Below are 25,586 nucleotides of genomic sequence, written 5' to 3' on the forward strand. Positions count from 1 at the left end.
GTAACGAGCAGCGGCCCGCTGCTGGTTCCGGCGAAACGAGCCCTGCGACAACCATGGTCGCTCACCTCCCCGCCCACCACGGGGCCGACAAGTACGCAAATGGAAACCGAAGGCCGCAGAGCCGCGGCGCACAATACGCGGGCACGCCCCGCCCAGAAAAACAGGATCAGTCGAGAGGCACCCCAGGGCCTGCCGCGCACCACGCCCGCACCCCTCGCCCGGCTACGGCAGGCGCTGAACGAGAGAAACCCCCGAGCAAGGATGGACATGCGCAGAGGGCGGCGCAGGACGTTGCGGGGCTGCAGGATTATGTGCGTCGCTACACTCTCCTGACACTGGGCTTGCTATGCCATTGGTCGAGGACACACATGCAGGGGAAACATGCTAACAGACTTTGTGCGCTTTAGCAACTAGGAGATTGCCTGGGCAAAGGTGCATTCGGCTCGGTATATCGCGCTCTCAATTGGGGTACGGGAGAAACGGTGGCCGTCAAGCAAGTGAAGCTCGTGGACCTGCCTAAGAACGAGCTGCGCGTTATCATGCTTGAGATCGACCTTCTCAAGAACCTCAACCACCCTAACATTGTCAAATACCACGGCTTCGTCAAGGATGCGCAGTCGTTATACATCATACTGGAGTACTGCGAGAATGGCTCCCTGCACTCGATCTGTAAAAACTTTGGCAAGTTCCCGGAGAACCTGGTTGCCATATACATGTCTCAGGTCCTACATGGTCTACTATACCTCCACGAGCAGGGTGTTATCCATAGGGATATCAAGGGCGCCAACATCCTCACAACTAAAGAAGGCTTGGTCAAGCTGGCAGATTTTGGTGTTGCCACTAAGACCGCAGGATTGCATGATTCGGCAGTTGTAGGAACGCCGTACTGGATGGCACCCGAAGTTATTGAGCTGTCTGGAGCTACTACCGCCTCGGATATCTGGAGTTTAGGCTGTACCGTTATCGAGTTGCTAGAGGGCAAGCCGCCGTACCATAAGCTTCAACCTATGCCTGCGCTTTTCCGGATTGTCAACGATGACCATCCCCCACTTCCTGAAGCTGCATCACCGGTAAGCCCAGTCCTGATTTACGAACAAGACCCTCTTGATTCTAATATAAATTCCGCAGGTTGTACGCGATTTCTTGATGCAATGCTTCCAGAAAGACCCTAACCTTAGAGTATCCGCGAGGAAACTTCTCAAGCATCCGTGGATCATGAATGCGAGGAGAGCAGACTCCGTCGTGCCCACGAAGCCTACAAAGTACGACGAAGCTGTCAAGAGTGTACAGGAATGGAACGAAGCACTTAAGTCGCCAACGGCCGAATCCCTTCGCCTACGAAAAGCCTCCCGGGCGACGTCGAATAGTCCGATACCATCAAGGAAGGAGCCCCCACCGCCTATCCATGCGCCAGGGCCTCCGCCAAGTAGTCTTAGGGTCGATAAAACACGCCAAGTAACCGAGATCTATGCATCTTCCGAAAGCGAGGACGACGATAATTGGGACGACGATTTTGCTTCTTCTATTAGCGAGAGCGCGCTGAAATTACCTCACCTCAGGCCTCACGATAATTTTGCCGGGATGCTTTCGGCAGAGAAGCTGAAGTTATACGCAACATCTTTCGATACTGTCAGTGAGGCGCCAAGTAGCAATGAGGATCTTTGGGCGACCGATGTGAGGGTCAAGTCACCTATTGAGATGGACGAGTCGGAAGAGATCAAGACAATCAGGCCACAGTCGGGACATAACACGGCGAACAGCAGGCCGAGCTTGCCAAACATGTCATCTCAAAGGCAGCCATCACAACCAAAGACGCAATTCTTCCGTGGCCTGTCAAAATCTGCGTTGTCTACCAGCGCGCCTACCTCTCATCCAAGGCTTACTCCGCTCCCAAGACCTACCTCTGCCTACAAAGAAAATGGCGTAGAAGATTATTCAGACCTAGGCATTCCTGACGATAATGCTTTTCAGAAGAAGCTCCAGTCGCTCAAGGTAGCTCAACCAGATTCCAAAGCAGCATCAATGCAACTAGTAGTCCGTACGCCATCTGCTCACAATTACGAACAGGACCGCAACAACAGCAACAACGAATACTCCCCTCGCCTCTTCCATCCCTCCGACTTGACCAATCCTCCACGTTCCGCTCAGCACGGTTCAAAAGGTAAGGGTGGCAGCTTACGTGGCGGTCGGCCTCTCTCTGGCGAGATTCATCATCCTGCGGAGAAAGATGCAATGACCCAGAGATCGAAGAGCCAGGCTACCATCAGCAAGTACGCAGAAAACGAGGAGGAGGACTTTTCGGACGTTTTTGGTACGGTAAATGATGCGCCGAGGATGCTGATGAGAAAGACTGAGAGCGAATGCGGTTCCGAAAGGGGGACATTGAGGATGGCCGGACAGAAGCTCAGTGGATCATGGGTGAGTCAAACAGACCAATTCTTATTTGGTGAACGAAACTAACGGACTTTAGCTCGGTGATGAAGAGGATGAAGACGATCCGTTCGCGCAACTGGAGGAAGGATTTGATGAACTGGACCAAGAGAGCAATGTTGCTCGTGACAGGCATGCGCGACTGTGCAACCTGGTCGAGAACATGGTCAGCTCTCTGAAGTCCACTCAGCCGGATGATGTGCTGTTCGACATTTCCGATCAACTCCTTCAAATCCTTCTTGAGTCGCCTGATCTGAAGAACGTCATCATCAGCTCCCATGGTATGCTACCGATTTTGGAGATCCTTGAGAGCCTACCCCGCAGAGAAATTATCCTCAACCTTTTGAAGATTGTCAACATTGTAAGTGTCCTTGTTAGTATTGATCGTTCGGTGCAAAGCACTCACAAATTGCGCAGATCATTATGGAGAACGTTGAGATACAGGAAAACCTCTGCTTCGTTGGTGGTATCCCCATCATTACCCTATTTGCCCACAGGAAGTTTTCGTCAGAAATTCGTCAAGAGGCTGCTGCCTTTGTGCGGCAGATGTACCAGACCTCGACGCTCACGCTGCAGATGTTTGTCGGTTGTGGTGGTCTGAACGTCCTTGTAGAGTTTTTGGAAGAAGATCTGGAAGACGAGCGGGACTTTGTTCTTATTGGCGTCAATGGCGTTTGGAGCGTCTTCAATCTTCAGGGTCCGACACCAAAGAACGACTTCTGCCGCATCTTCTCCCGCAGCTCGGTCCTCTATCCGCTTTCGCTTGTCTTGAGCAAGGTTTTGGAAGAGGATGGTGAGGTGGCTGAGCTTATTGAGGAGCGTATTGTTGGTATCTTCATGCTGTTCTCGCAGGCTGAGACGCACGTGAAGGAACTTGTTGCTGACCGGATGGTTTTGAAGAGTGAGTCTTGTGTGAGTCCCAAAGAGCAACGCAGTAGGCTAATTTCAACAGGGGTTCTCAAGGATCTACAACGGATGCGTTCGTCTAACCAGATCACCATGCTCAAGTTCATCAAGAATTTGTCCATGCTCACCACCACCCATGAGGCGTTGCAGAATTCCAATGCAATTGAGGTCTTGACAGATCTGCTCAAGTCCAGCATGAAGCTCCCGCACTTCCGTGAAGTGTCAAACCAGATATTGAGTATCCTATACAACCTGTGCAGATTGAGTAAGCCACGGCAGGAGGACGCTGCTCTCAACGGTGTCATTCCTCTGCTCCAGACAATTGTCCGGACAGAGTGGCCGCTCAAGGAGTTTGCGTTGCCAATTCTTTGCGATATGGCACACTCAGGCAAGGTTGGGCGAAAGATTCTCTGGCAAAACAAGGGTCTGCAGTTCTACATCTCGCTCTTGTCCGATAAGTATTGGCAGGTTACTGCTCTGGATGCAATCTTCATCTGGCTGCAAGAGGAGACTGCGCGGGTCGAGCAAGCGCTCGTCTCTGGTGCTTTCTCTACTGCCATCATCAACTGTTTCACAAACCCTGACGCTTCTCTTGACGCTTTCGAGAACCTGTTGGAGCCGTTGCAAAAACTTCTTCGCCTTTCGCCGCCTGTCGCTGCAATGCTTGCGCACCCAGACCTCTTCTCGCGTACCGCACACAAGTTGTACACCAAGAAGCCCGTCGTCAGACTGAACTTGCTGCGCATCATCCGCAGTATCTGCGATGCTACTGAGGAATCTGGTGGTGGAGCTCCACTCATACAGACCTACGGTCTTTACGACGCCATCAAGCGCCTTGCCGAGAACGACACTGCTATTCTTGTCCGCGAAATGGCCAACGAGCTGATCAAGGCTTGTGACAACCAATCTATGCTCACACCGAGCACGCCCCATGCTCGTCGCATGCCAGAGTTCCCTCGCTCGCGGCCTAGTAGTGTCCACCGCCAGAGCTCTCATTTCAATACGCATGGCCTCCCACCACCCATGCCGCCAATGCCAAGTGGCCTTGGCCTTACAGGCATGGGCCCCATGAGCCCTCTTCCGCCACCCACTCCGCCTCGTCAGCTCAGCCGCAAGGGCAGCTTTTGGGACATGTCAACCGAGTCGCCTCGGAATTCTGGTCAGATGCTTGCTCCGGACACGCCGTTGTTGGGACGTCCCAGCTCAGCTAGGTCAGGAGGCTCTCGTCCGCGCACCAGAGACGGCAGTGGTGATTCAAGCCAATCCAATGCGGCTTATGTCCTTGGACACAGCAGAGACGGTAGCGTTGCGGATTACCACCGGGAGCGGGAGGTCGAGCCCGAGCCGGCACCGGCGCCCGCGCGTATTAGAGCCAGAGAGAGGTCTCACATGCGTGGAGAGAGCGATGCGTCCAACATTGCCTTGTTGCGCCCGCACAATCGCGATGACAGCGCCAGTTCGACTGGCAGCAACGTCTCGGGCGGCAGCCGCAGCGGCAACGGTCATGGGTACTCGCAGTCGTACGACTACAACAACAGCTGGGGATTCGAGGAGGTTATGCAAACTGCCAACTACCTCAACGCTCCCGACTCTCCTGTCCCTGGCTACCACGAGGGCCGGCGTGGCAGTGGTGGCAACCAGAAGAGCAGACTGCCCATCAACATCAATGTGCGGCCCAACAGCCGACGCAACAATGGTCCGATGTCGCCTCTGCCTAACGGCAGCCCTTCCGCCGGCGGCAGTGGGCCTTTCGTTGTTGGGACGCCACCAAGCCAAATAGGCGCAGGCTGGCCTACCGCAGCTGTGCAGGCGCAGCAGCGTCTCGCGGTCCGCCGCCGCCGCCAGCCGTCCGGTGGCTTCGTGCGCCGTAACTCGCGTCAGGATGACTACAGCCTGATGAGCGGGCTGAGCGGCCTAAGCGCTGCGGCGGCGGCACGCCACTCTGGCCGCCCGGACGATGGAGGGGGCGGGGTCGAGTGACTATATGAACCACTAGGCCTTAACGAAATCGATGCACTGGTGCGGCAGAAGCAGAAGCAGAAGCAGCAGCAGCGCAACGAGACCAACAATAAGATCAACAACAGCGGTGAAACACAGGGTAACAACGAGAATCGAACTGGCGACTGGTACTGGCAAGGTGAGCGACGTTTCTGGGACTACGAGGAGCGCGACGGCTACGCCCAACGCGTTTGGGACGACAGCGGCGTGCGGCCTCCAAGCAGGCCCATGGCGCGCAGTAGGCAGCAGCCGTCTAACAGCTACTACAACAACTACGCGCGCGTTGGGGGCAGCGCGGGCAGCGGCAACAATGCGGGCAGTGGCAGCAACGCGGTCAGCGGCAACAATAACAGCGACGACGTCCTCTACAGCCGCCTGGACGGCTGGGACGCCGGCACGCTGGACGAGCGCGCGTGCGGCTTCGTGTGCGGCTTTCTGACGCCGGGACACTCGCGCAGCCGCAGCCACAGCGGCAGCGGAAGCAACAGCGCGAGTGGACGCAGCGGCGACAGCCGGAGCATCATGAGCGGGAGCCCTCTGAGCGCGCTGCGGTTCGCTGCGGTGGCGCCGCCGCTGCCTTCGCCGCTGTCGGCGCCTCTGGTCGACGAGAAGCGGAGCATGTGGAATGTGAGTAGGGGGAGTGGTGGCAGCGGTGGCAAAGCGAGGGGTAAAGAGCTGGTCGCTGCGCTGGAGGCGCGACCGAACTCGAGTGCGGGCGTGCTGCGCGGCGGTGCTGGGCAGCAGTCGCCGGCGCTGGGGAAGCCGGTCAAAAAGACGCATCGGCGGGCGAGGAGCTTGTGGGCGTGGGTTGGGGCGGGGTATAAGGTGCGGAAGGAGTGAGTGAGTGATGGGGAAGGTGGGTGATACTGCGGTTGGTACTGCTGCTGTTTTTGGTTTGGTTTGCGTTGCGATTCTTCGTGCAAGGTTTCGGGGGACGCTTTTTTCTTCTTTTCCTTTCCTCTTTTTTTCCCTTTTCCCTTCTCAACGACCTTGCCCGCTTTTTTCACGATCGGCAGCAGGCAAGAGACGTCACACATCAAGTGAGCGTCTTGCTGCTGCTGCCGCTGCTACGGCTTCTTGAGTAGCGTTTTCTTTTTTTTTCTTTTTTTTTTCTTCCCGTTCGTCACACCTCTTTTACTTTTCTCGCCTACCGGTTTTTAGCTCTGCGGTTTTTTTTTGTTTTGTTTTTGGATGACCTACCTACTACCTTAGGTACACTACTTTGGCCCCTCGTTTACTTTTTACTTTTTATACTCTTTATGCTTTTCTTTCACCTACCTTTTTTCACTTTTGTGCTTGGGTCCGATCTGCTCTTTGGGGTTTCCTTTGTGTGCTATGCCTGCCTGGCTTGGGATGGGGCGTGCAGCGTTCTTACATGGCTTGCTCTTGCTTGCTTGTGCTTGTTGCTTTTGCTTTTGAGGGTTCTTTAAGGGCTGTTGGGTCGACGGTACGAGGCGCGGCGCGCTACTACTTACGTACCTAGTTAGTATGACGTTTTTCTCTGTTTCTTTTTTCTTCTTTTCTTCTTCGTCGTGGTCGTGGTCGTCGTCATCGTCTGCTGTTTTCTCCAAGAGAGAAAGAGAGAGCGAGCGAGAGAGAGCGAGCGAGAGAGATGTGCGTTTTGGCAAGGGCGGCTTGACGGGTCGAGAACAGAACATGTATGTGGGCGTTGCGGGTGTTGGGTGATGGATGGCGCGAATTGCATTACGTTGTGTTGTGCTGCGTTGCGTTGGCATCAATCGAACTGAGGGTTAGTAGCTAGGCTGTTAGCCTGCTGCTATTGCTGTTGTTCCATCAAGCGAGCGAGCAAGCGCTGTCGAGTACGTTCAGTGGGCAGTATGTATATACGTATACACACACGGCCGCGTGATGCGGGGTTCCGGCGTAGCGTAGCGTACTCGTAGCGGGTTCTATACAATACCTAGGGAGCTACCTTACAGATATACAAAAAAGCGGAGAAAAGCAATGCATGCATGTGCGCGGCGTATGGGCGGTTAATTGACTGGCTGGGTGTTTTGCTGTGGGGTGCGCGTGTTTGTGTGCTTGTGTGTGGGTGGGTGGACTTGGTGCTTCATAGGAGGTAGCTAACCAACCTCACTAACGCAATTAAACTAACTAGGTAACTAACACACCCGTCATCCCTATTAATTAACTACTCACCACCACGCATCCACGCATACATACGCACACATACACATTTCCTTCCCATTCCCTACATACATACATAGCTACAGCAACCCCACCAACTACCTACGAATTACGCTCTAAACCCATGCCATACCATGCCCATGCCATACCATGCCCATGCCATGCTATAGGAACCAGGCCAAACCATACCATGCAATCAATTCATATCATAATATCATATCATTACCTCGTCCTCATTCACCCATCCATCAATAAACCTCCCCCAATAAAACCCCCACTACCCTCTCCCCCCACCCCAAAAAAACCCCTCAACACACACACACCACCTAACCCCTCCCCCGCTGCTCAAAAGCCATAATCATATTCTTGACCGAGCCGGCCGGACTCGGCGTCCCCTTGTCCCTAGCCCCAACTGCACTTCCACCAATACTGTCCCTACTCCCCCTCGTCCTAACCTGCAACAGCGGCGACGGTGAAGCCAGCGGCGAAGCCAGCGAAGGTGACGCCAGCGACAGTGGCGAGCTGGAGACAGTGCTCACGACGCCGTCGGCGCTGCGCTGGCGTCCGAAGCGCGCAAGCGCGGCTTTGAGCTCGTTGCCCTCGTCGTCCGCTTTCGCACCCGCTCGCCTCGTTGTTGCCGTGGTAGGCGTAGCCGTGGTAGGCGTAGCAGTCATAGCAGTAGCAGCAGCAGCGGCGGCGGCGGCAGTGTTCAGCCGCGGCGGCGTGAGCGTGCGACTCCGTGCCGTGAGCGCGGGGCGCGTCGACGAGGGTGTGGTGAGCAGGAGGCTGGAGCGCGGGCTCGGGCTGGGGTTCGATTTCGACTTCGACTTCGGGCTGGGCGTGCTGCTAAGGAGGGCAGCGGTCGCCGAGCGCGGAGGGCGAGCAAGGCTGGGCGGCGTGCCGAGGAGGTCTGCCGTCGCGGATGCGGATGCGGAAGGCGTTGGCGACGGCGACGAAGGCGGCAGAGGCGAGGGCAATGGCGAGCGAGAGCGAGAAAGCGAAGGTGAGGGCAGCGCTGCTGCTGCGGCGGGCGGAGGCGTCATGGTCGTCGTCGACATGGTTGACGTTGGCGGGTCCGCGGGCCGTGGTTGTGGTTGCGGTTGTGATGCTGATGCCCCTTTCGTGCCCAGCAGATCCACCTCGGAGATGCTGAGCGGAGGCAGCTGCGGCGGCGTCTGCACCTGATAAAGCTCCTTGGACGAGGGCTTAGGCTTAGGATGAGCGAGGGGCGCGCCCGCCGTCGTCGCTACCGCCACCGGAGGTTGCAATTGCGGCAATTGCAAATGCGGGTGTAGGTGTGGTTGTGCTTGGGGTGGTTGAGGTTGTGGTGGTGACGATTCACCCCCTGCAGCAGAGGCCGCTGATGCCGCCGAGGTAGAGACGACGCGCTGACCACCACCAGCACCAGCACCGGCACCACCACCGCCGCTCCACCTCGACGCCGCCGTCCCGCTGCTGATCTTGCGCGCCGCCTCCTTCACCGCTGCCAAAGACGATAGGCTCGCCACTCTTATCCCCCCTGCCCCACTTCCCGCACTCAGCCCACTGACCCTCCGCAACGAGCTCCTCCCCGACACCCTCCTCGCCTCCCCTTCACTCCCCGCCACACTCGGGCTCGCTGCCCTCGCGTCCGCGTTCACGACCCTCAACCTTTGCCGAGGCACCGTGAAGCAGAGCTGGACGTCGCGACGCTCGGCCGCGGCTTCGACGTCCCACTCGCCTTCGTCCTCGTAATACTCGCCGTCCTGCAACTCCAGCCCTCCCATTCCCACGACCTCGACATCCCCAGCTCCTGCTCCACCGGGCAACAAACCCCTCGCACCAAATGCTTCCTCGCCTGCGACGGTCCGTGGTCGCGGCCTCCCTGCAATCCAATCCTCTTCATCTTCCTGCCCCTCCAGCCCCAAAATATCCGCGGTCCACGCCTTAGACCCTCTCTTCTCCCTCTTAGCCCAGAACCCCGCATCACTCGCTGCCCGTCTCGGAGGCGACAACCCATCCGCCGCCGAGCTCGACGCCGGCCTCTGCTGCTGGGGATCCAGCAGCGACTTGGTGGGGCTGCTCTCTCCGCTCCTGATGCCCCAAGGAAACAGGCTCGTGTGCGGCGTCGAAAACGCGTCGGGGCTGTGCTGCGGGCTGTCCTGCGAGTTAGAGTAGCTGTATCTTCTGCTGCGGCGATGCAGGCCCAGCACCAGGCTAGGTGGACGCCCGTCGTCGTGCTGGCTCAGTAACGTTGGCCGCCGGCCAAGTGCGTTACGCACACCCCCGAGCCAGGATTTGCTGCGGTCGCGCGTCGCGAACGAGTTGTCGACGGGGGAGTGGAGGTCGAGCGAGTCGGCGGAGCCCATACGGTTGACCTGCTGGCGCTGTAATTCAGTTATTGCCCGTTGCTGCGGCTGCTGCTGCTGCTGCTGTTGTTGTTGTTGAGATTGTTGCGCCGCCTCTTCTGCTGCCGCTGGTGGCGGCGGCTGGTGGAACGATTTCCGGTAGTGCGGAGAATCCGGATCGATGGGGCTGAGCGATGGGAACGGTATCGACGTGGGTATGTTTTCAGCGTTGTCGGGGCGACCGCCAAGCAGTGCCTCGCCCTCTGCTTGGAGCTGGGCAAAGGATGTCTTGGCCGTGGTGAACGAGTCGGCATCGGCGTTGGCGTTGACGTTGCTATGACTGCTGTTGGGCGCGCGGCTGTATTCTACAGACTTGCGTTGCACTGCCGACACGGGCTCGACCGGCGGTGCGAGAGAGGGCTGCGGATGCTCCTTGATCGGACTCGTCTGTGGCGTGCGGAATGGGTTGGGTATGCTGGCAAGCAGAGCGCCGGACCTTATCGACAATGTGCGCGCGACACTAGCAGCAGTAGATCGAGCAGACAGCACCGAACGGGAACTGTCGCTGAGGTTGGAGCCAGTGCGATCCGACTTTTCGTGGTGTGCTGAGAGGCCTGACCTGCTGGATGCCGAGTTGGAATATGCTGCCGAGGACAGCGAAGAGCCGCCAAATTCCCAGTTGGGCGTGTAAGGGCGTACTTCCGCTGCGCGGGCTTGAGCTACAGAGGTGGGACCTGGAATTACGGTGAAGCGCTTCCCTACGTTGCCGAGGCTGGTGGGGAAGTGAGCCGTGGGCTGCGTCGGGAACGCGGAATGATTGCTGCCAAGGTATTCGTGGTCGTTGTGGTCGATGAGAGGATTCGAGTCGCCAGTCGAGTGTATGGAAAGACGGTAGTCGGTTTCGGCGGTCCGCGGTCTTTCACGCATTTCAAGATTGGCTTCCTCTTCCTCTTCCTCTGCGCGCTCGTCGATGCGGTGGATCGGGCCCGCTCCAGGGTTGATGCGGCTGTCATCGTACAAAGGTGCCTGGTGATACACTCTTCCTTGAGAGTTCCGGCGGAGGCCTCGCGTCGGACTGGGTATTTCGACGAGCAGGCCAGTCCGCTCGGCTTCACCGCCACCTTGTCCTTTCCAGCCTCCTCGTCCGCCAGAATACCAAGGGTCGGACGCGTATGCAGCGGCTTCGCGATCGCTAAGATACTCGTCCGCGAACGGATCTCTGCCTCGCGAACTCAGACCCGTGTTCCCAGGGCCAATTCCATGCACGTAGTGAGCGCCCAAAGAAAGCTCGCGGAGTTCCTTCTCTCTCCACTCCCTCTTTTCCCGGAGGTGGCGCTTGTACCAGAAGTAGAAAATAGTCATGCAGACAACGGCCGCGACGCCGATTCCGATGCCGACACCGAGCCCAGCCTTTTGCGATGCGCTTGAAAGGCCCCCCTTGTCAGAAGAATCGGACGAGTCGGATACCGGCGAATAGTCCGATAAATAGCTGTTCGAACTGACATTGAAGAAAAAGTTTTGCGTGTTCTGCGCGGGCGTTGCTCTCCCCCTCAGCTTCGAGGACGACGACAACGACGAAATCGAGTACCCTCCCAGGATCATCATCACGTCTCCAGAGAGCATCACGGCCCCGTGGCCGTAAATGCCAGCGCCATCGGCGAGGCCGCTGCCCGACGGCGAAGGAATGGACCAGGACCACGCGCCCTCTCCGCCATAACCTTCGCCGATGTTGAGGACAGCGAGCTGGGGCTCGGCCGGCGTGTCGACGTCTCCAACCCAGCCGCCCATGACGATGATTTTCGTGCCATCATCGGACAGGACAGCAGTATGCCCCGAGCGCGGCTCCACCTCGCTAACCGTTGCAGCGCGTTTGGCGAGATCGCCGTCGCGCACATCGGGCTGCTCCACGGGGATAAACGTCCAAGTTTCCTCTGGCAGCGAGTACAGAGCAACCTGCGACATGTTGATGAACGCGCCGTCCGTGTGGCCGCCCAACAGGACAAAGTTCTGCTGCTGATCCGCAGAGCCGTCGCTGCGGTTCGAGAACGTGGGCGGCAGGCCCACGAGCCCAAACCCGGCCTCAGCGACGGGCGGGCCGCGCGTGGGCGCAACGTCGACGTCGAACCCTGCTGCAGAATCATCATCGTCGTTCGATGATTTCTGGACCTGCAGCATGGCGCTGGAGTAGTTGGCCGCGGCCACCCACGACCCCGGCGTCGCGTCATCGGTGGGGCACATGCCGCCAAACGCGAACAGCGCCGGGTCGCTGTCGCCCACCGTCGAGGAGAAGGAGATGCCGTGGCTCAGGAAGTTGGGGCCAAGCAGCGTGCGCCCGTCGCCGTCGCTGCCTGCCGTCGCGTCCGATTCCGTCCACGTCCCGTTGCTGTCTTGCGCGTCTTCGGCCACCGCGAACTTCCACACCTTGGCATCGTGGAGCGCCGGCCCGCAGCGCCCCGCGTACACGGTGAGGCCGCCCTTCTCGTCCGCGACGGGGATGTACGGCACGGCGGTGTCATCGGTCGACGTTGCGAAGGGTAGCGCGGGATAGAGCGTCGTGAGCGGGAGATCGGCGGCGTTCAGCGCGGACGAGACGTCAAGGGACAGCAATTGTGTCTTTGCGGTCGCGCTGGGATCGGGGCGGAAGACGTAAATGATATCATTGTCCTGGCGGGATTGGAGGATGCGCGTAGGGTCGTAGGGTAGCTGAGCGTAGGCGGGGCCAGCCAGCAGCAGGAAGAGCAGGGCGGCGGGGAGGGTGAAGAGGTCCATGGATGGGGTGGGTGGCTAGCGGAGCATGGTCGCCGGGTATAACTGGAGAGAGAGGAAGAGAGGGAAGTAGGTGGTGAGAGAGTAGGTAGTAGAAGAAAAGCCGTAACTACGTGGTACTGGTAAGCAGCGTCTTCCGAATGCTCACGGAGATCGGCAAAGAGCGAGTGGAGAGTTGCGTGAAGAGGAAATAGATTGGCAGCGGAGAGCAGGGCGAGGCTGCGAGCAGGGCAGAGTGGGCAGTGGGCACGGCCGCGCAAGCCGCAGTCGCGGTGTGTAAACATGTGGCTCCCCGCCAACAAGGATGCCATGGCCTGGTTGCTGGTGCTTGGTGCCCCTCGATCCGCTGCCAGTCGCTCATCCCCGCAGCAACCACTCTCTGAACCGCCTTGTTTCGCCAGCCGCTGTCTCTTCTTCAACAATCCTCGTCTCAGCCCTGCACGCACCCATCGACTCATCCAGCCAAGCTTCTCGGTCATTCATCTCCCTAGATTATTATCATTACATACGCCCGAGCGCTAGCCCAGTGGCCAGCGGCCTAACTAACATGATCCTGCACCGCCAGTCCGCACGCACGCTCCACCGGAAGTGGCGGTCATCGTCGTGAATCGTCGTCCATCATCGCGTGCACCAGCACCAGCACCAGACCGCTCGCGCCTCGTCTCTATTATTAGCCCCCATACCTCGACGAGTCCACCACCACCATAAATTCCCTCTCCAACCTTCTCTCCCTGTGCATACATATACATCTCTCCCACCCCAAAGCCACTCCTCCAGTATCCGTAACCCGTGAACCCAGCCAGCCAGCCAGCCAGCAGTTGAGAGAAAGCACGAAAGAGCATTGACAAACGACCACCTAATCACTACCTAACCTAACCAACAACGCAGCCACGAAAAAAACGCCATGCCCAACCCCAACCCAACGCGCCTACATACATACGTAGGACTCGTACCGCGCAAGGACAAGCCCTGCAGTCTGTCCCTTGCACTCGGCCGCGTGAGCACGCGCGCAGCCCATCCATGCAAACACGCACGCATCCTCCCGGCCGGACAGACGGAACTAGCCGCGACCACCTTGCCAAGCGCGGACTTGCTGACGGAGGCCGACGACAAGAAAAAAACGTGTGCAGTGCGCCCTGGCGGACTGATCACGGTATTACCTAGCTTTCTAGTGAAACAGGCCTACTACACCCGAGACTCTAGGCAAGTCTCCAGTTCTGAACCTCTGGGCCAACCAATAACTGCTGCCTCAAGCCTCCCGCACGCGCAAAACTGCTTAGGCACTTGTTTACTGTGGATTTACTGTACATCTATAGAGGCGTCGAGGCGAGGTGCTGAGGCCTGCGTAGCTGGGCTTGACTGCCCTTTGCTGCTACAGCACAGTCGCCGCTCTGCTTTACTTTGCTGTGACAGAAACGCATATGTATGTATGGAAACCGCCCGCGCGCATCGCATCACTACAGTAGGAGTATATCATACGGGTTTACATATTTGTAGGTCTTGCTTGCTTGCTTGCTTACTCAGACCTCCCACTACCACCTACCTACCGCTAAGGCAGGCATATCTATATCCAGCAAGGAGTAAGTAGTGTAGTTGGCTGCTATCAAATAATAAAACGTACTACAGTATAGTGTTAAATAGACAGTACTAAACCCTTTCTTTGGTTTTACGAACTTAATACCTACGCCTACGCCTGCTACTATGTAAGCCCGACGTTGATAAGCACGGCTGGCTTCTAGTTCTAGTTCGTTTTTGGGCTTGTTCGACTCTGTGTCTATCTATTTGAAATACTGCCGTCTGCTTTTTGTCTTTGCGGTGGACGCGGAGGCGGATAATGAGGCTAACGTCAGTCGCTGTCGCTGTCGCGGCGGAGATAGATGTTGGTCGTGTTGGAGTTTCGATTTCGTATGGATTGGGTTGTGTTTGGGTGGGGTGGATAAGAGGGGTGAGAGTTGGGTTGAGTTATATAGATTTATGTTATGTTATTTTATTTATTTCTATTTTTGTTTTCATGTCCCACGCACGCGCACATGCAAAAGAAAGAAAAAGAACCCCAAAGGACAAGTGAATGGAGAAGTGAAAAGCCAAAGCCAAAGCGCCAAAGCCTGTCCGCCCGTCTGTTTTTTGGTGTATGCAATTCGAGTATTACCCAACCAACTAAAAGAAGAATGAAGAAAGAAAGAAAACGCGTTCGCGAGCTATGTAGACGGATGAGATGAAGATGGAGACGCTGATGTTGATGCCGATGTTGAAGTTGACGCTGCTGGTACACAACACCACCAACCCACCAACCCCACACACTACTACCTACACCTCCCCCTCCTCATGCGCAAACACCAAATCGACATGCTTAACCGGATGCAGCAGCACCGGGGGCAAACACATCCGCCCCTCACCCCAAACCTCGTCCTCCTCGCCCCCATCATTATCAACGACGTAGCCCAGCCACCTCAACCACAGATTCGGCGCCGCACCACTGTTATAATACCACGTGGTGCCCCTAAAATTATGCTGGCGCTCATCCGAAAACACCGACGTGCGCGCGCCCCCCGCCGCGCCGTTGCGCCCCCCGTTGAAAATCGCCGCCAGGTAGTCCGTCGGCCACGCGCGGTCGATGAACACCGGGTGCGGCGCGTACACGGCCTTGAGCCCGTGCTGCAGCGCTACCGACGCCGGCCACATCTCGCTGAACATGGTGCGCCGCCGCACTGCCGTCTCGCGGTGCATCGTCTCGAGCAGGCGGCGCGACAGGCGGCCGGCCGTGATGATGGCCGTGCGCCGCGGCGGCAGCGTCCGGCTCGTGTTGTACCCCGTCACGTCGCCCGCGAGGATCCAGTTGGTGCCCGTGGGGTCGAAGAGCGGGTTGAAGGTGATGAGGTCCGCGTCCTCGCCTACGCCCCACTCGAACTTGTCGTCGGCGTACGCCCGCGGCGGCTCCGGGTCGCCGTCCGTGTCCATTTCGTCGTCCTCGGAGCGCTCGGGGCCCCAGATGGGCTTCTCGGCCCGCGGCACCGCCTGCGCCTTCACCTCGTCCGGCACATCGGGGTTGTTCTCCATAGCCGCCCAGATGTTGTTCTTGCTCGAGGTGCCGTGCTCCGTCTGCACGCGCACCATGTGCTTGAAGTCCTCCCAGTCGCCGTGCTCGCGCGGCACGTAGAAGCGCGCGTTGCGCTCCCACAGGCCCTTGCGCGGCTGCTTGCGCGCCCACGCCCCCACCTTGTCAAACAGCTCGTAAAAGTGCCCCGTGTACCGCACGTCCATTTCCCAGTGCCAGAAGAAGTCGAACTCCGGGTGCATGTGCGCAAAGTGCTGCACCGGCAGCATCGTGCTGCGGTACGCCCCGTACACCGGCAGGTCGCGGTAGTGGCTGTCGTCCATGCCGCCGTACAGCAGCTCCATCTGCCGTTCCGTCCAGAGCGTGCCCATGCCACGGAACTCCTCGGGAAGAGAGTCGTTCAGCACGCGCTGGTAAGTGCCTTCGTCGGACCAGATGGGCAAGTTGTTGTCCTTGACGTGGATCAGGAAGTGCACCGTGTACTCTCCGCCGCTGTTGACGGAGAGCTCAGTGACGAGGGCACGCAAGTAGAAGAGATCCTCGTCATCGTAGTGGAAGTCGTGCCAAGTGCGGATAATGACCGCATTGCGCGGGAGGAGCTTCCTGGCTGAGGGGGGTTCGACAGTGCTTAAAGATGCACCCTTTGAAGAGTCAACCACGCGAACCGGCATGGCTTCGCCCGAATCTTCGGTCTCTGATTTCTTGCTCTTCGTCGTCGCTTCGCCATCTCGTTTCTCGACCTTCTCCGGCATCGGCATCGACGCCTTCCAGTTCCCACTTGCAGTCCCGTCCATGGCAAAGTAGAAGTGGTTCGAGCCATGGGGAACCGTCTGCGGCGCGGGCTTGAAGCGGTGCGCGTTGTCCCTGGCGCAACGCTCCTGCACGTCCGCCCAGTGCACCTCGCGGTAGTCGACCTCCGGGTCGTCCTTCCAGACCTGCTCGGCGCCCTCGCGGTCGCCTTCCATGGCGGCGCCGCTGCCGCCCATCTTGCGGCTGTAGCCCAGGCCGTACGGGCCTAGGCGCCCGAAGCGGTCGAAGCAGACGTCGTTGCGCAGACCAAAGATCTCGTACGAGCCCAGGACGTGGTCGGGCGTGCCCTGCACCACTCCGGGGTACACTCGCAGCTGCGGGACGCGCTGGGTGCGCTTGTCGTCTAGGTAGCACGTCTTGACGGTGGTGTAGTCCTTCTTGTAGGCGTCAGAAGCGTAGGCAGGGTAGGGACTAAACACCTGCATGGCCGGGAGGTGGTGGTCCTTTGTGCGCTCGTCCTCGAGCGCCTCAGTGGCATCGCGCTTCTCCTTCTCCGCCGGGTCCTTCTTGTAGCCCAGCAGCTCCGAGACATTGAAGCCCTCGCCCGGGTATTCAGGTTTGTTCTCGCTGCGGGGCACGAGGGTGCGGATGCCGCCATGGTAGCGCTGCAGGAAGGGGAAAGCCTCCCAGGGCGCGGGCGGGTCCGGCTCGCGCATCAATCCCGTCTCAATGGCCAGGTGGCTGCGGCGGCCCTGCGCGCTCAGCAGCACGATGAAAAAGACGACGGCGCCGCCCAGCGCCAGCGCGAACCAGCGGCTGAAGCGGCGGCGGCTCACGCGGTGCGCGTGCGGGTAGACGTTTGTGTTTATGGACATGCTGGCCTTGCGGACGCGGCTGTTGGAGCGCTGGCGGTACTGCGATGTCGGGGGTTTCTGGCTCAGCGGCTGCAGCACGCCCGAGCTGCTGTGTGCGGGGAACGGGTCGTCGACCGTGTCTTCGTAGTGCAGGCCGTCGAGCGGTGAGTGCTTCTCTAGGTCGTATTCGTCATGGGCTTCGTCGGCGTACGAGTTGCCGCCGGGGAGGGGGTCGTAGGGCTGCAGTTTGCGCTTGGCAAAGCGGAGGGGATTGAAAGATGAGGAGGCGGGCATTATGGTCGTGAGGGCGGCGGCGGCATTAGAGGGCGTGCGGAGGCGTCGAGCCGGGGCGAGGCCCGAGTGTGGTGCTTGCTTTTAGAGATGGGCCAGATAGGAGGCGGATGGACGATGGGCCAGGTCCGGGCCGATTGATCGAAGCGGTGGGTTTTGGCTATGTACAGTGCGTTGGAGAAGCAGTGGGCAGGTATTTTGGTAGGCAGAAGGAGAGAATGGAAAATGTTTCGAGTTGGAGGTTGGAGGCGCGTAGGGCAGGCCGTGGCTAGCGAGCGATGACGGGGGATTCACTACGTACTGCTCCTCCACAGCGCCCGCGCACAGGCCTGCAACTTTGTTGTCAAGGAAACCAGTCGACATCACGGCACACCATTACCATTGACCTTTATAGAATTGGAAGCAGAAAGCAGAAAAATTCCATTAAATCTACGCATCCCCACTCCCGACGTTCCCCCGAATCCGTGTCGTCGTTCCTGCGTTTCCCAATCCGGAACTACCCCATGTGACATTTCTCATTTCTTCGAGGCCCGTCCCGTCTTCTTGGCCTTTTTGGGCTCGATATCATCGTCGTCCTGGTCCTCGGCGTACCGTTTCTCTCCCGCACTGATGCGCGAGCTCTTGCGCGTGCCTTCCTGTCGCGGCTTCTCTGCCTTCTTCGTCGCGGCTTTCTGTGACTTTTTGGCGGGCTCCGTTCCCTTTCCTTCAGTCTTTGTGCCTCTGCCAGTGGCCTTCTTCCCCGTGTTGGCCTTGGGCTTCTTTTCCTCTTCCTCCTCTTGCTGTTGGCCTTCTTGCTCTTCCTTTGCTTCCTCCTCCTTGCTCTCGTCCTTCTCGTTCTCCTCCTTCGCCTGCTCCTGCTCCTGCTTTTCCTCCTCTTTCTTGGTATCCTTCTTCCCGCCCTTCTTCACCTCCCTCTGCTTCTTCCCCTCAGACTTCTTCTCCGGCGTCCCCTTGGTCGGCTCGTTTTTCGAGCCCGCCTCGTTCTCGTACTCGCCGCCCTGCTTCTCGTACTCCTTGGACAGCTTGGAAGCCTTTAGATGCGCAGCCCGTTAGTATCGATCGGGTTATGTGTCACTGACGCGTCGCGTTCGCACACACCTTCCAGGCGGACCATTGCCCCTTGCCGCTGCCGTCCTTGTTCGTCTCGTTCTTGATCTCTGCAGCTCGCAGTCGGGTCAACTGCACGTCGCACAATGACATCACGAGGAAGACGTACCCTCCTTGACCTTCTCGCGGAGTTTGGGGTCGGTGGGCTTTCCCTTGGACGAAGGCATGATGGGGGGCGCGTCTTATTTTTGGCGTGGCTAATGCAGGAGGGGTTGGTCGGGGGAAAAAACGCGACGGCCAACGGATGTTGTCAGGTCGAGGGGAAAGGCTTGTTGTCTTTGTTGTCGCGTCAGTCGTTTCGCTGTGTACGCGCGCGGCTGGTGGTTAGCGCAACGCCAAGGTGTGACGGCATGTTGCTCTGATTCGGGTAAGCGTGTGGTGGGGAACGTTTGGTGGAGAGTGGAACACGCGTTGCGACGCTTGCATGTGAACAACAGAGCACATCAGCAGATGATTGGCATGAAAAACTGTCATTATCGTCTTCGGTTTTGCTAATACTACGTACTAGGTACACAGCTGTGACCTGTCCACCCGTCGCCGTCTCCGCCATCGCTGTTGTTCGTCAAACTGCGACGACAAAAACTGCCACGGTCCAATCACTGAATCATTCTCTAGGTAATAGGGGGCGCATTGTTTCTTCATATGAGTAAAGTCTTTATTTTCTCATTCTATCGTAGTCTTCTTTGTTCCATTTCCTTTTTCATTGTCCATTCTATTTTCTGTCTCATTGTTTCACCAGGTCCTTTTTTCGTTCGTCTTCTCGCACCTATCTCATGGGCTTTCGGCTCTTCGTCGTGCTACTACCCATGGAAGACAACTCTCTGCACCTGCCCGTCGTCACCATTTCCAGTCCGTGCCAAAACAGCGTGAGCCTGAGCGGCCAGCCCAACAAGGACAAAGAGACCGCAAACCAAGGTAAAGGGGTCCTGAATCTCCAGCACTGCAGCAATGAACTGTATGGTGGTGAAAACGACGGGATATGGGGTTATGCCTGGCGGTAGCAGATATATCGGCACACAATTGTCGAGCACCCTTCTAGCCAGGCCAAAGACATCGTGGACTGCGGTCACCCCTCCGAAGATCAGTAGCGATACGCTGAGCCATAGACCGTAGATGGTGAATAAGAGTAGTTCGTACAAGTTGTCTCCGTTGCGGAGGTCTTCGAACCAGTCGTGTAAGTCTTCGAGGACGAGCTCGAACCAGTCCCGAAGGCGTGCGAGCCAACGCAGAGGCATCGTGCTTTTGTCCTCTACCGGTTCAGATTGCGGTCAGAAGGCACAGTATCCTGCTACTCTTAAACGCGATCTATATACCAATCATCTACCCGCCATTGTTCAAGAACTGGATTTTTCTTCTACAACTAACCCTTTTCACACAAGGCTTTCTTATCCCGTCATATAATCTATCTCATATTTCATATTTTACTGTCTCTCTGTTTTGCCTCCTTCCATGATCTCTTCACCACTCCTCCACGCCACCACTGCTCAGAAAACATGTCCCTTTACTTAAGGTATAGATCCCAGCCAACCCCAACAACACCCCCCAACCACCGCGTCACCCCGAAAGCAACTCCGCAACCCCAATCAAATCCCCACCCCTCCCCCTTTCCCAACATCACAGCCTCGGCAGCGTCCCCACCACCACCGCGCCCAGCAGCGCACACCACTGAAACGCAGTCAAGCCGTACTTAGCAAAAAACATGCCGCACGAGCCATCGAACCTTACGAGCGCTGTAAAGGTAACTAGCAACGCGAGCGCCAAGATGCATGTCGTTGTGTTGTGCACGATGTCTCGGAAGGTGGGGCTGCGGGTGGTGAGGATTTCGTGTTGGTGTTGTTGGTACGTTTGGTTCTCTTGGTTCTCTTCGTCGTGCATGGTGTCGGTGGTGTTGGTGACGTGGTTACACTGTGCGGTGTTCTAGTAAGTACCTACGGCGCTGGCGTTAGCTGTGCTGTACTATACTGTACTATACTATAACAGCAGTAATTTAGATGCCGGCTTACGATAGTACTATTGTCGCGGTAGTGCCTACGCTATTACTTCGTAAACGATAGCTGAAAGAGCGGTCCTTATCTCAGATGGAGGGGGGAGCCGCTTTATATACTAGCTACGTCGCTGCGACTGCGTGGCGTGGCTCGACCTTGGTTTGGTTCTATGGCTTCTGTCGCTACCGCTACCACAGATGATGAGGTTGGGGTTGGGGGCACATTGCTATCTATCACTGTTTTGTGCTGATGTGACTGCTGCGGATACTTAAACGCATGGAGAAATTGTTTTGATGTTTCTCTGCCGTAGTAATCTCATTTACCTCTCTGTCTACGTCCTAGATATTACACATTATAACCCCACAGCACCGTCCTCCAGCCGACAAGAAACCGAACAAACAAACAGCGAATCAACAAAGGAGACGACTGCCAAGCACCAGCATTGGCGGCAGAAAAGAAGCAATAACAAGAATTCCCACCACCTAGTAACAAGCATCAAGCACACATTTCGACCGCCCTGGACCGGCTACGCCGGCCATAATCAGCTGTGTTCGTTCCACCTTTTCATAGTGGAGAAAGGAGCGAGGGTTGAGCGGAACGGCGATGCGAGGCGAGGCGTCTTGCGTTGCGTTGGTGTTAGTATTGGTGATGCGCACAGCCGCCCGTGTGTGGAGGCCGTTGATGTTGTGTGCCACTGCTGCGCATCGCCATTACTATCACTATGAACTACTATGCACTTCACTGGCGGTGCGCTATGTTCGTTTGGTGTATGTGTGTCGCACTCTCCCGCCCCCCTGCTCTCGAATCACTTCCGCCTGTAATTGGACTTTTCCCTTTTCCCAGCCGTTATTTAGTAGGGAGCGGGTTCTTGCGTTTAGGTATTTCGGGAGGTTGTCCAATTATTTATAAGGGCATTATAGAGTAATCTCTTCCTTGATCGAAAGACTAGAACCAGGGCTCGTTGTCTTGATTATTTGCCTGCATATGCACCTAGTCCTACTCCCTACAGCAAACACAAAGCCACACCAAGCTACATCAAGCAGCCACGGTATCCAGCACAGCACTATTCAGCACCACCCCACCTCCTCCCTCAAAAGCACTGACTCCCTAACACCACCACCCGCACACACATCACCTTCTCACGCCCCTAGCAGCAGAAATCAGCCCCCTCCCCTCCAACGGCAATACGCCCCCAATAAACCCCCCAGTCCTCGTCAGCGGTCGCCTCGCCTGATACGCCGACAGCGTCGCCGCATGCCCATGTCCATGCCCATGACCATACCCATACCCACGCTGCGCAAGCCCCCGCGGCGTAGCCGGAGGCGGTATACCGCCCGCCTGCCTCGACGAGCCCAACTGCCGATGGAACAGCGATGACGGCGGGGGCAACGGCGTCGCTGCACCAGCGCCAGCACCAGCTTCTCCCGGCCGCCTAAACAGCCCCATCTCCGTGCGCGGCGCCGCGGAAGTGGCGAGGAACGGGTTCACGGACGGCCTGGCCCTGCTGCTTCTGAGCACGGGCTCGCTCGCCCCGTCTCTCGGTTCGTGGATGAACGACAGGCCGTTCAGGCTGCGCGGCTCGTGCCAGTCTTGCGGTGGTGGTGGTTGGGGCGGCTGCGTGCGGCGGAAGTCACGCGCGCTGCTTGCTGCTGGCGCGATGGAGGAGCCGATCCGGGCGTGCGCGGACAGGCCCGCCATGTTGGCTGTGAGACCGGTCTGCCTGTTTCCTCCGCCGCTGCTGGTCTTGAAAAATGGGCTTGCGGCCGAGCTTATGCGCTGCGTTGACTTGGGCGCATGGAGTCGTTTTAGTGCGGGCGTGATGGGTTCGTGGATGGCTCCCCTAGGAGACTGGTGCTGAGGGTTGGTTCGCTGGCTTTGCCTGTAGTTGCTTGGCTGGGCAAAACTACCCCGTGTTGGTGCGCGTACTGGCAGCTGCCGACTGGGACCTGATCGTGAGTATGCGCCGCCTAATGGAACGCGATTGCTACTGTTCAGCAGGTAAGGACTAGTACGAGCGGCATCTGGGCGTACTCTATCACAAACGTGATATCTGTTGTCATTCACATGTTGGCTGTCCTGGTGTCGAACGTCATCGATCACCGGTTGCTCTTCGACAGGCTGCGCGTATTGTGCTGTAGTCGTAACGGTGTCATCCACATCGACGTTGTACGGGACCGATGGCCGCTGGAAATCTCCAGAACGAGTAATTTGATCAACACTTGGCCTTGCAACCATATCTGGCGACGCAGGGAGCGCACCGCTCATCATGTTTGCCTGGGGATGATATGTGTCTTGCTGACGGTCCGGAGCTATCGAAGGAGCATGGCGATCATAGAATCGCGAATCATTTCCCCACCGTCCATTGGAGTAAACCTGAACCTGAGTATGTGGTGCAGAATGTTGGTCCAACACGTCGTTTGCGCGAGCGGATAAGCTGTTTTGTAACCTCGTAGGCGGTCTCTTAGGCTCTGGTGCCTGCGGATTTTCTGCACGAAGCATTGGGAGTTGCAAATTTTCCCTATATGATGGGCTTTTACTGTAGGATTGCGTAACTGGGCCCGGGACGTTTTCAGTATACTCATCATGTTTTCTTTTCCTGCCAGAACTGGACGAGCGATCGCACGTTTCCAGTTGTTTCGGAGGTTCCTCTGCTCGTGTCTGCGTATGCGGTTTCGGGCCTGCTTTGTGTTCCATAGAATAGTCTCTCCGCGGGACAGCATATCCAAGTTGGCTGAGCTGCCCTCTAAGCTGATCAATCTCTCTGCTCGAGGTTAGCAGCCAGAGCTACCGCAATGCAGAACTCATCCAGCATACCCAATGAGCTCCGGACAAAGCTTGAGGTAGTGAGTAATTTGCGGCATGCGTGCTTTCCACTTCGACACCTCCGCTTGGTCCTTTTCCATGGCCGTGACGCGACACTTCAGCGCCATGACCTGCTCCGACATCTCACGATGTCGCTTCTCAGCCTCACTAGCCCGTCGCTCAGCCTCCAAGCGTGTCTTTTCAGCCGCGCGCCGTTGAGCAAGCATAGCAGTACCGTACCGCAAGAGTGAAGTATACTGAAACTGTGTCTTCCGTCAGCCGCAAAGTACGTGCCAACAAGCCCAGCAACCACCGCCGTACCTGCAACGCCTGCACCTTGATGCTCTTGCCATCCAGCCCCACCGGCGGCGTGACGAACAAGTCCTCCGGGATGTCCTCATCGTAGGCACCCTCCTTCCACCCTCTTACCGCGTACAGCGGCTTCGGCCTGTCGTCGTGCGCCTCTTTGACACACACCGGGCACGCGGCCTCCGGACGTGCGCCCTCGGGGTGGAACGGCGCGCCTGCGTCACCAGCCCGTCAGCTCATGCATCGACACGCGATATGCGCTATACGCGTCGCAGTCACACGCACCGCCGCCCTCCAAGTGGCTTCCGCATGTGAGGTGCATGCATTCTGTGAGCCACAGTGACGTGACGCGTGTGTCGGAGGTGTTGGGTCGTCCGTCGCGGAAGCCGCTGTTGCCGGAGCTTTGGTTGTAGATGTCGGAGATGGTGGCTTGGCAGATGTGACAGTTGAAGATGACGTCTAGAGCTGCTGAGGAAGAGGGTGGTGGTGGTGGTTTGTCGGTCTCCATTGTCGCGCGTGGTGTTGGTCATCGTGGGCGCGACTGGCGGGAAGACGGGCTCTTGCCGCTTTTGAGCAGGCGAAGTACAAGAAGCTGTCCGGTGCCTCAAACCACGGTTCGTTCCGTCCTGCGCAACGTTCAGCAAACTAAGACAGTTCTTGTGTGATCTTCGTGAGTGAGAGCTTGGTTGAGCCTCTACAAGTACATTGCGCTCTTGATCCAAACGTCTGCCCATTTTAGTATTGCTTGACTCAATGTGCGATCCCACCTTCAATGATCATCAACCGTTACGCGTCGCAACGATTCGCATTCACAGTGTAGGAGTACGAGCACAAAAGAAATGGAAGCAACCGCTGTCTTGGAATATCTACACAACCGCCTCTCTTATACGCACAGGCCCATCCACGCAGCCCTTAGATGAAAGTCCGGCAGGGGTACCTATAAGTAGTAAGTAACGTGCCATTTTCGAGCTTCCACGCAGCAAGACGGATACTCACTTGGGGCCATAAGTCTGCTCCTCCTCACTCAGGAGCTCGTACTTCTTCTGTCCGCTCTGGCTACCCTCGTACAAGCCGCTCGGGAGAGGAGGCAGGCCGCTCTTGTCCAGCACGCCGCTCGCAAGGTTCTTGTCCTTCTGGAAGAAAGCCGCAAGGCCCTTCTCACCCTCGTCCTGGACGGCGACCAGCTGCTTCTGCCCCGCCTCGCCAATGAGCTCGACCTTCTCGTTGGCCCGGCTGCCGACGCTCAGCAGGCCGACCACGTCCGACTGCTTGATCGTGCTGGGCTGCATGTAGCGCCTGCGCATATCGCGCTTCCAGTACGGGTTCTCGGCCAGGTCGCCCGCCGGCACTGTCACGGGGTCGTCGTAACCATTGGGGTCCTGGGCGCCGGGCGTCGGCAGGCGGTACTGCGGGTTGAGCGGCACACCCGTGCTGCGCTTCGGGTCGACGGCGAGGAAGTTGCTGATGCGCGCCCAGATGCCAGTGGGCTGAACCGTGTATTTCTGCAGAGGAGCTGTCAGCCGCTGCTGCGTGTTGCAGAGGAGGGGCGGCGCCGGCGGGAGCTGGGCGCAGTTGCTAGGCGGTCCCGGCTTCGCGGCGGTCGGCGGTCGAGGGGTTGGCGCACCTTGAACTGCTTGATCTGGCCTGCAGAGGACTGCAGCGCGTGCTTGACGGAACCGGCAGACATGGTGGGAGTTCGGAGTGGAGAGGGTCTGGATAGTAGTATCGCGGGTGGAGGTGGTGATGCGGCTCTGGAGTCGCACCTCCGCCGATTCTTGGCACCCGTTCTGAGGTAAGCCGTCGTTGATTGGTCAATGCCAACACCATGCCAAGAGACCATCGTCATGAGGGAGTGAAC

The 25,586-nt window shown here is 57.7% G+C and overlaps 8 protein-coding genes across 8 annotated transcripts; 1 reads left to right on the top strand and 7 right to left on the bottom strand.

Annotated features, from left to right (window-relative positions):
* Positions 1-53: 53 nt before the first annotated feature.
* On the top strand, positions 54-5,322 carry K452DRAFT_332448 (uncharacterized protein; the record flags this gene model as incomplete). The annotated part of the gene is made up of 8 exons (XM_033545152.1): positions 54-311; positions 408-1,070; positions 1,129-1,992; positions 2,149-2,418; positions 2,471-2,791; positions 2,848-3,331; positions 3,383-4,495; positions 4,544-5,322. 8 exons carry the CDS (start codon positions 54-56, stop codon positions 5,314-5,316), a joined length of 4,746 nt encoding a protein of 1,581 aa, XP_033398378.1. The 3' UTR covers positions 5,317-5,322.
* Positions 5,323-6,608: 1,286 nt separating this feature from the next.
* Positions 6,609-6,992, bottom strand: K452DRAFT_308307 (uncharacterized protein; the record flags this gene model as incomplete). The annotated part of the gene is made up of 2 exons (XM_033543139.1): positions 6,609-6,767; positions 6,810-6,992. The coding sequence occupies 2 exons, from the start codon at positions 6,990-6,992 to the stop codon at positions 6,609-6,611; spliced, it is 342 nt and encodes a 113-aa protein (XP_033398379.1).
* Positions 6,993-9,110: 2,118 nt separating this feature from the next.
* On the bottom strand, positions 9,111-12,578 carry K452DRAFT_227053 (uncharacterized protein; the record flags this gene model as incomplete). Its single annotated transcript, XM_033536878.1, has 3 exons — positions 9,111-9,492; positions 9,961-10,167; positions 10,618-12,578. Coding segments are annotated over 3 exons (2,550 nt in total), but the record flags the coding sequence as incomplete, so codon positions are not given.
* Positions 12,579-14,456: 1,878 nt separating this feature from the next.
* K452DRAFT_287079 (uncharacterized protein) lies at positions 14,457-17,765 on the bottom strand. Its single transcript, XM_033540415.1, has one exon. It carries the CDS (start codon positions 17,526-17,528, stop codon positions 14,883-14,885), a length of 2,646 nt encoding a protein of 881 aa, XP_033398381.1. The 5' UTR covers positions 17,529-17,765; the 3' UTR covers positions 14,457-14,882.
* Positions 17,766-17,967: 202 nt separating this feature from the next.
* On the bottom strand, positions 17,968-18,927 carry K452DRAFT_270501 (uncharacterized protein). The gene is made up of 3 exons (XM_033538990.1): positions 18,742-18,927; positions 18,624-18,682; positions 17,968-18,556 (listed from the first exon to the last, which is right to left on the bottom strand). The coding sequence occupies exons 1-3, from the start codon at positions 18,797-18,799 to the stop codon at positions 18,041-18,043; spliced, it is 633 nt and encodes a 210-aa protein (XP_033398382.1). The 5' UTR covers positions 18,800-18,927; the 3' UTR covers positions 17,968-18,040.
* Positions 18,928-19,432: 505 nt separating this feature from the next.
* On the bottom strand, positions 19,433-19,867 carry K452DRAFT_308311 (uncharacterized protein; the record flags this gene model as incomplete). Its single annotated transcript, XM_033543140.1, has 1 exon — positions 19,433-19,867. The coding sequence occupies one exon, from the start codon at positions 19,865-19,867 to the stop codon at positions 19,433-19,435; it is 435 nt and encodes a 144-aa protein (XP_033398383.1).
* A 3,551-nt stretch (positions 19,868-23,418) lies between these two features.
* On the bottom strand, positions 23,419-24,236 carry K452DRAFT_226719 (uncharacterized protein; the record flags this gene model as incomplete). Its single annotated transcript, XM_033536849.1, has 3 exons — positions 23,419-23,682; positions 23,741-23,943; positions 24,014-24,236. 3 exons carry the CDS (start codon positions 24,234-24,236, stop codon positions 23,419-23,421), a joined length of 690 nt encoding a protein of 229 aa, XP_033398384.1.
* A 157-nt stretch (positions 24,237-24,393) lies between these two features.
* Positions 24,394-25,461, bottom strand: K452DRAFT_287083 (uncharacterized protein). The gene is made up of 3 exons (XM_033540416.1): positions 25,353-25,461; positions 24,725-25,230; positions 24,394-24,665 (listed from the first exon to the last, which is right to left on the bottom strand). Exons 1-3 carry the CDS (start codon positions 25,413-25,415, stop codon positions 24,641-24,643), a joined length of 594 nt encoding a protein of 197 aa, XP_033398385.1. The 5' UTR covers positions 25,416-25,461; the 3' UTR covers positions 24,394-24,640.
* Between the last annotated feature and the right edge of the window lie 125 nt (positions 25,462-25,586).

The sequence above is a fragment of the Aplosporella prunicola genome (assembly GCF_010093885.1).
Source record: "Aplosporella prunicola CBS 121167 unplaced genomic scaffold K452scaffold_11, whole genome shotgun sequence".
Lineage (NCBI taxonomy): Eukaryota > Fungi > Ascomycota > Dothideomycetes > Botryosphaeriales > Aplosporellaceae > Aplosporella > Aplosporella prunicola.